The sequence below is a fragment of the Sceloporus occidentalis genome, unplaced genomic scaffold (genome assembly GCF_023333645.1).
Source record: "Sceloporus occidentalis isolate IW3139 unplaced genomic scaffold, rSceOcc1.0.p SCAF_105, whole genome shotgun sequence".
Classification (NCBI taxonomy): Eukaryota; Metazoa; Chordata; class Lepidosauria; order Squamata; family Phrynosomatidae; genus Sceloporus; species Sceloporus occidentalis.
This window is the reverse complement of record NW_028317085.1, coordinates 3,117,927-3,127,126: the sequence shown is the minus strand read 5'-3', so window position 1 is coordinate 3,127,126 and position 9,200 is coordinate 3,117,927. Positions and strand designations below refer to the sequence as shown.

Below are 9,200 nucleotides of genomic sequence, written 5' to 3'. Positions count from 1 at the left end.
CTGGACCCTTGCAGAGCAAAGAATAAAGATGCAGTACACAGTATAATCCTTGTGACCAGGTGTCCATGTTCTCTTTCAAATGTACCATTATTGGTATTTTTGCCAATGCTCAATGAAAGGCAAATAAGGTTGCAATCCACAACTTCTGGTCGTCAGGACAAACTAAGCACTGTCATAAATCAATGGTTTCATTAAAAGTAAAAGAAATAAAAAATATATATTTTAAATTGGTTTTAGGCACAGCAACTACACAAAGCAGCAGTATTTTTTCCACCAAGACTTTGAAATATTTTTCACTTTGTCTGGAGTCCGACTCTTTGATTTCTTTGGTTGCTGTTGAGCATCGGAATACTGAATTCCACACAATATGGCAGCATCAAAGACCTCCTTAAGATTTTTCTGAGTCAACGCCGAGCACTCAATGTAAGAGGCAGCTTTGACTTCTTCAACGCATAGCTTAGCTGCCTCCTCCGCCACTGGCTTCTCCTTGCATTTGTTTAGTTCAATCAAGATGTTCACATCTTCTCTGAGGTCCGACTGTGTACCAACCAGAATGATTGGAGCTTTTGGGCAATGGCAACGAATTTCAGGAACCCACTTCTCACAGACATTCTGGAAAGATGACGGGCTTACAACGCTGAAGCATAGTAAAAACACGTCTGCGTTTGTATAACACAGGGGACGCAGCTTGTCAAATTCATCCTGCAATATAAAGTGAAAAGAAAAACCTTTCATTTTAACTCTTTATGCTACACAACTCCCTGGTTAGAAAACTAATTTGTAATTCGCAAACTCATGAAAGAATTTTGTAAAACTTGTAATAAAAACAATAATTCATAAAAATAATGTTGAGAGGCAGCTTAATGAGAATCCATTAGTAATTCATCATGTTTTGTTTGTTTTTTTTAGATTTTCAGTCTGTGTTCAAATTATTTCTTATAACTGTGTCTTCACTAAGAAAGCATCAGAAAATAAACCTTTTATATTCTTGAATGCCCAAAGCTTCTTAAATCGTAAGAGATGACCTTGTATAATCTGCAAAGCCACACTGATTAACAAATCCACAGAGAGTTCTTTGTACAGACTCTGAATATATTTATAAAATGTTAGCATATCCCTTCAAAAGTATTCATGTAGTGTAAACATACCCAACTTCGATAATTCCCTGTAACCAGAATCTCCACCTTATATTCAATGTATCCCCCCCCCTTGTTTTAATAATTGGGGGGGGGGGTATTAGTAAACTGGTGCCCATCTCTGCAACACATCTTCAATGTGATATCCATTCTGTAAGAAATTATGTTCTTACACTAGTAAAAGCACCCATTTATCAGAGATTTTTTACAGTGATTACTGGATCGTTAACCCTTGTGCTGCTACTTAGTCTCTTAGAATTCATTCTGTGCAGTACGAGAGAACGCAGAGGGAGGCCGCACCCCCTGCTGAAGTCTGTGAGCAGCATCGAGAGAGCTGCAGTGCAGGTAAGGGGGTGAGGGAGGGTGTTTGAATGAGTATGTGTGATTGAGGGAATGAATCTGAATGAACAAGTGTATGAATGAACGAGTGTGTGTGATAGCATGGATGTGTGGGGGGGATGGTACAGGGTGGCTGTAAGTGATGTGCTGACCCCATACCGTCAATGTCCAATTGTGGTGTGTTACTTACATTTAATAAAAGTGTGGTTAACACGCCAAAATTGGACAAAAAAAAAATACAACAATATTAATTTATATATGATTGTTGACAGCAATCAGACTCCTATTATGCTCAGCCAACTAGTACATGCTGGAATCTGGGTATGCCTGAGATTTCTGTTAAGATTCATTACACACACACACATTATTTATACCGGTAAGTAAGTGTGTGTGTGGGGGGGGGGGGGGGGGCAGGAGGATCCAGGTCCCCTGCAGCGTTGCGGGGGATCTGGATCTTAGTCAGACCTATTTGAGATCTGATTATAAGACGACCCCGATTATAAGACGAGGGGTATTTTTCAGAGCATTCTGAAAAAACCTGGTGTTATAATCAAGCAAATACGGCATATATTAACATTGTTATTACATTTTATGTACAATTTTGGTGTGTAACTTACTTACTTAAAATTGTGGGATTTTTTTAAAATTATTTTTAAAGGTGGGGGGGTCATTTTCGGCTAAGTGAACCATGAATTTTTGGTTTTGGTCCAGAATTTTCATTTCGGTGTCTCCCTAGAATAAATGGAACTATTTCATTTTTACTAATCCAGAATCCTGAATTTGTAGTCACAAAACTTTCTAGGCTCAGACATCAGTGAGAGGAAAAGTAAATGTTTTGTGTCATTTACTTTATTTTAATCTGCATCTCTTATTATAGGCCATATTTTCTCACAGTGAAAAATGAGGGCGGCCCTCGAACGTATACAATTCTGATGAAGTGGCCCACTGCAGAAAAAACTTGGACGCCCTTGTGGTAGACCAAAGCACACTGTGGGAACCAAAATACTTTTCACATTTATAAATGTATTACATATCTATACTCCAATGAAACCGATTTATGTGTTTAATCTGTTAGCCACTTAAAAAGGTGTTTTTTTTTATCAGAATGGTTTGCTTAGTTACATAGTTAGCTGTTAATCAGTCAACAAATCTAGAATCCCTGCCACCTGTGCTTTTTGCCCCCCCCCCCCCCATTTCTTCACCTTCAGGGAACCTTTTTGCAGTGAAAGCAATATCAGAAATCACATCTTGAACGTCCAAGAGGTATTTCTCAAGAGCATTATGAAATACACAGTTCATTCGTGTAGTCTCTTGCTGAAGATCAAAACTTAAGCTTCTCATATGGAATAAAAAGATTAAATATAATTTTAAAAGAAAAGTTTACCGATTTATGCAGATAAATAGGCTGTACTTAGACGCGCCCGAAATAGAACTAATCTACTTCTAATCGAGTATGTTAGCACCATACACAATCCAGCCTCCTGAATTCCAAATAAGTATCATTTTTCATAATGACTTCTCCAGCCACAGCTGGAGCACAAATGCAGCATATACATTCCCCCCCCCCCTGTTTTTTTTGGTTTTTTTTGTTTTGTTTTTTTTTAAACATGACGTGTAACGCTGTTCTTTTTCCCTTAGAACCCAACATATGGTATTTAAAAAAAAAAAATTTATATAAATTTGTATAATGCTTTTGACTTATACAGTTGTGGTTATAGACTTTAACATCATGCTGACAAGTATTTAGTATTTTCACCAGTCTATTTTCCTTATTGACCTTTTCGACAGGAAATTCTTTAGGAGTCTGCAATATATCGTACGGGAGATATAGAATATTATATGGTTGTACTAATACATGTAAATACACAGATAATGCAGGGTTTAAGACATACCTGACCAGCTGTATCACAAAGCTGAAGCTTCACTGGTTTTCCATCAACCGCAACAACCGCTGTGAAAAAAAAAATAAAAATTTAAACAAATATAAAAAACATTTGTTTTAAACAATATATATATATATATTATACACACATATATAAATAAATATATACGCACACACACACATATATATATATATATATATATATATATATATATATATATATATATATATATATATATATATATATATATATATATATATATACACACTTGTGTGGTTAAGCCTGCCTCTTAGGAAACCCTTTGAGACTCTTAAACACAATTCTCTGTGCCAATGAAGAGACAAATGGCAGAATGGAAACTCTGAAGAGATATGGGGGGTGAGTTTTAAGAAAGGAGAAGCAGCTCAAAAGCCCTCTTATCCTACAAAGCCTTAGGGAACAATCTCCTCCCCCACTTTACCTCGTCATGGTTTAAATCACAAGGAAAGCAACCAAAATATTATTTCCTGTACAATACTATAGGTTAAAAGGTCCAATCCTGCCTTACATCATGATTTAGCAGAAACAAGTTTAACAAAATCTCCCTGTTATAGGCATATCTTCTTTCTGGAATATAACAGTACATTTAACTCATGTCCCGTTTACTCTTGCATGAGGCAGACAGAGGTAAGTTTTCCCATATATTCCTTTATGGAATTGTCTACTTTCCTAAAAGTCTGCAACACTTATAATCTAAAAAGTCTTCATTACTTTTAATGTATACAAAGATGGGTCTGACATGGCAATTAAAAGACCAGAAATGAACATGAGGTTTTAATATTTTAAACTTTCACGCTTCAGTTTGCAACTTATTTTACAGCTGAGCAGAAGGAATAAGAGAACTGTTGGGAGTTTCCCCAAAATACCTATAATATAATAAAATTCCATGGCTAAAGTTAAAGTTTCAGGGGAAAAATAAGTCGTCAAAGCTACAAGCTTATTAGCAATTGTCTCCAGAGCTATAGATTTAGCAAACAGATGACTATGCTCTACTAAAGTGGAAATTACCAAATTTGATTTTTTAAATTAAACTAATCTGAGGGGTATGCATGATCTTAAAAGCAATACAGCCCTGCACTATGAACAGTGATACAATGCAATATTCACCACAAACAATACCTACGCTTGAAACTACAAGCATTTAATAAAACGTATCTCAATAGTCTACACTGACTGACCCTGTTAAATTTCCTAGGGTTTACTTTGCTCTTAAAAACGCGTCGGCCATCAATCATTCCAGGGTGCTCTGGAAGTGTGTATTATTATTGCAACAGCTGGTGAAACTTGAATAGCCAAAGACCTGGGTCCAATGCTTTTATATTAAGGAGAAGTCAAAAGAAAATTCTACTGGACCGTTGTGCCCAACACGATTGGTATCGGTGGCAAAAGTAGCATGTTGAATTCCGGATATGATGTTGTCATCTCCCACTCTCACAAAGGCTGCTTGAAGAAAACAACAACAACAACAACAACAACAATGTGCACTTCAAGCAAGGAGCAATAAACCCCGTTAATCCCAGGAAAGCAATGCCTCCATAATATAAGCATATGGTAGATTTGCAATACTTGTATTTTTTTTGTGTAGACACCACTACGTGTGTTAATAGAACATTAAGAAAGGTTAACAGATATACTTTAAATCGAAAACAGCATGTACCCTCTACAGTTACCGTAGAACTACAATTTCCTTGATAGCATTATTATAGAGCTGTAATTTCAGACCAGCTAAAGAGTAACCTGTATTTCTACAATTCATAGTATGTGCAACATTAAATCCTTTTATTCCATACCGTACAACATTTAGACACACAACTGTTCTAGTACGATATGTACACAACTACAGTTTGCTAGTATAGCTTCATGTTTTTATCCGTATATTAGATTTTTTTTTATATTTTTATCCTCTGAAAATTTTCTGCTTCTAATGAAATTCTAAAATGTAATTTTGTGGGATTTCCTTTTACCCACTTTTTCACAGAAAGGGCTCCCTAAGCTAGCCTGCCAGACTCACAAACTATTGTTGTGGCACCTGCTGGACTTGGGATATTTGCTGTTAGTGCCGTATTTGCCGTACCCAAGTACCCGGGCATTGACTAGATTCATTTATGAGCTAAAAATGTTTGTTGAGGTAGTTGGAACTTAAGTCATATGGGGTGCTACCTCATGTCCTTTTAATATAGCACATTTTCTTTATGTAAGAAACTAAAAAGGGGGGGGGGGTCTGTTACCACTGTCGTTATCTAAGTCATTCAACTTACAGTTGATGGTTGTAACATTTTTCTTTGGTCAGTCGAGCTGTTGACATTCAGCCACCAGCAGATTTATCTGGAGCAAGTACTCTCTATCTTACATTTAAAATAATAATAAACAAAGACATTGCATCTGGAAATAACGGATCTTGTTCAACGAGCTCTACAAAGGATGTTGGTTTTGTCTCTGAAGGCTATAAGCTATACAGTATAGTGCCTGACCCATCCTGGGCCCCATCCTTCCCTAATGGAGTCAGCACTAAAGCCTAATGTAATAGAAGTATGAGAAGACTACCAGGTGTCATATCATAAAAAGTAGACCTTTTCTTATTAGGGACCTTGTCCAATTTACTTGATATAGTGGATGTAATTTGTTTCCAGCATTGGATACAGCTCCACATATACAGATCATCTGAAGCAGTTACAAAAGAAGCAGAGGAAAGACATTTGCTGTGTAAGGGTTTTTTAAACCCCTTCCAAAGTGTAAGTACATTTTGGTATTTTGCGTGGTACATACATTGAGTGATAACACACCATTGGGGTCCCTACCTGTCTCTCTGTTTTTTTGCATATTTGTCATACACCCATTTTTGAAGACTGGATTGTCTCTTGAAGCCTGAATACGTGTAAAACACTGTAAGTGCATTACACAGACTTGCAGCGATATCACTTGTGTTTAATATCACACAATTATATTCTTTTCTTTTTATTTCATTGTTCATTGAAACCGGTATACACGAGCGCCCCCTAGTGTTCTTAGTTCTATTTTGGAAACACCTGGAGAGTGTTTTGTACGGGTTGCAGCTGAGTATCCGGGAAGGTTACACTACAAAAAGGGAAGTATTTTTATTGAATTTCCTTCTCTACACACCCACTCCACACTGGTTTTCATCACTCTTCTTTTCCAATTTACTTGATGATCAGCTTTTCCTATGCGCAATGCTACCTGGACTGGAAACCGTTTTAGAAAGTGAGGCATTCCCAGCCACCTAAGTGAAGGGCTTCCCCGTCTCCCCCATCATTCATGGAGAAGGAGGGTTTTCATCCTGAGACCCTCTGCTAAAATTTGCCCCACATGAAATTATTGGGTTAGCAGATCCATTGCCCTTATTTAGGAACAGTCCCAAATAGGTAAAGCAGGTCCAGGTGGAGCACATTTTAAGTCCTACAACCTTAACCTACCCAAGACAAATAAATATAGCTTGAGAATGGGTGTGTAGCTGCGCCCTTTGATTTTTTGTTTTTACATTTTCTCAGTCTTACAATCACTATTCATTAAGAGACACCATCCTGTCTAAAGTCTTCTATTCTGAAACAATAGCATTAAAATTGTTCTGTGAAAAACCTCTTTTTCCACTGTCACCAGTTCTCCAATTTAAGTACCCTCTCATGAGCTTAATGGTGCTAAATGCAACTGCGATAAACTATAGCCAGGACTTTTAGTTAACTAGACAGGTCAATGGTGCATAGAGTCAAACGAGGAGCATGTATTGCCTTGTAAAAACATAATTTCAATTTGTATCACATAAGATATGGATCTGTTCCTTCAATTGATTAAATACATACTGGTAAATAACATTTAAAAAAACAAAACAAAAAAAAAACTATTTTTTGTAACCTGCAAGTTTATTTCCCTTTTTTTGGTCCCTATCAATATTTTGATTCCAACTAAACGTTCTTTAAAATTACAAGTCAAAACAATTGTGTTATTGGATTACCGTAAAACTATTATGTTAACAACCAGGAGCCGTGAACCAGAAGATTTATCTGGGCTCTAACCTTGACACAAGTAAATAAACAAACATACATAATTATGTTTCAACTACAGAACACACACATACATACATTATATTTACACACACACATATAAAATATATACAGACAAAACAGAATCTTGTGCAGCTCTACCCCTTTCATCCTCAAAGGGGCCCCTTAAACCAACCGAATTATCCTAAACAGCTGCTTAATCTGTTTAATATGGTACAGCCATACGGGGGGGGGGGACAAGTTTTTCTCAAGTTTAGCAAGTCATTGAAGGATTGCAGCGGAGCTTCAATGAGACTTGATAGGACCGGAGGAAGAGAAGAAGACCTCGGAGAAGCTACCCTTGAACTCATCACTCAGTAAATCTTACTATAACTATCAATAGATAAAACGGCTGACAATGGGTCAAACCCAGTCATGTAATTAAAAAGCGTTAAAATAAGTAATTCAAAACATTAAAATATCCCTAGCATGCCTTGTGGAGATGCGGAGGTCTTAAGATCATCGTTGAAGTTCCCGATTACTTTATATAAATATAGTACATACACATTTTCAGTAAGAATATTAAAATTACATACATTATAAAATATATAATCTATACATACGGTTAGATATAATCAATATAAAGCAGGACGCTTTTAAATGGGATGCACTGGGGTGTCCCATTACCTGAGAAGTTGTCAAAGGCTGTAGGCACGTATTCCGTGGGGTAGCCATTAGTGGTGTAACTCACTACTAAACTGGTCTTGCCCACTGCTCCGTCGCCCAACAGGACACACTTGATCTTGCGCTCCGTGCCAGGGCCACCGGCTCTGCCCTTAGACGCCCCCAAGCCACGGCTTCTGATCCTCCGAGGAGGGACAGGGGGGACTTCATTGCAACCTCCAGAAGGTACCGGTTTACTAATATAATCCGCCTCTCCTTGGGGAGGCATCGGCTTCAACGACACCCTGCCGGTGGAAGAAGAAGTGAAATCAAGCAGCTGAGGGCAATCTGATGGACGGGGGGGGGGAAGAGTGACGTCAAGGCCAACAGTGCAGAACAGCTAGAACAGATCAATCAACGGGTTATTCCACGAAATCCTTTCCACTCCACAGATCGTGCCTTTCCTAGCAGACTGAATCCCAATGCAGAGAGCCGCTAGGACGGCTGCTGGTTTTGTAGCATGTGCTCCTTTGGACTGTATCTTCTAGCAGCTCCCCAGGTGCTCCACATAATCAAATAGAAGAATAAAGAGAAGGTACCACTGGAAATGAAAGGGTTTGCAATGACCCAGAAAAAAAAACCCCGCTTCAATAGTGGAAAAATAACTTCAAATAATGATTCCGAGACAGGCCCACGAGCATGCTGTTATGGTGCTATAGCAGGTTTCTTTTCTATCGCTTCAAAGCCTTTGTATACGATTAACATAGTGTGACAGAAGAATAAAGCGCCTCAGACAGCGAGTCTCCTGCACCGCTGACTGGCTGAATGAGCCTGCAGATCGCACTCCTCCTACTTCACCCCGGGGATTACATCAGTGTGGGCGGAGACAAAGCACCCCTCATCCCGCCCTTTTTTCCCACAATAGTAAGCTCATTACTGCCGCCATCTGTTCATGTCCAGTAATGCAAAATACATTGGTTAAAGCACAATAACTTGAACGTTAACATACAATATCAAGGATGTAAGCTCGCTAACAGGCACTCATTTTTACCTCATGTATCGGTCTGTCTTAGCCTGCCAATTCTTGTTTTGCTATGTCCTTTGTATGTACGTGCTGTAAGAAGTGCTAAGTAAATTGTTGGCGC

The 9,200-nt window shown here is 38.1% G+C and overlaps 1 protein-coding gene across 1 annotated transcript; it reads right to left on the bottom strand.

The window, feature by feature from the left end:
- Positions 1–246: 246 nt before the first annotated feature.
- LOC149283411 (rho-related GTP-binding protein RhoU-like) lies at positions 247–8,344 on the bottom strand. Its single transcript, XM_089497593.1, has 3 exons — positions 8,080–8,344; positions 3,368–3,426; positions 247–702 (listed from the first exon to the last, which is right to left on the bottom strand). The coding sequence occupies exons 1-3, from the start codon at positions 8,342–8,344 to the stop codon at positions 247–249; spliced, it is 780 nt and encodes a 259-aa protein (XP_089353719.1).
- Between the last annotated feature and the right edge of the window lie 856 nt (positions 8,345–9,200).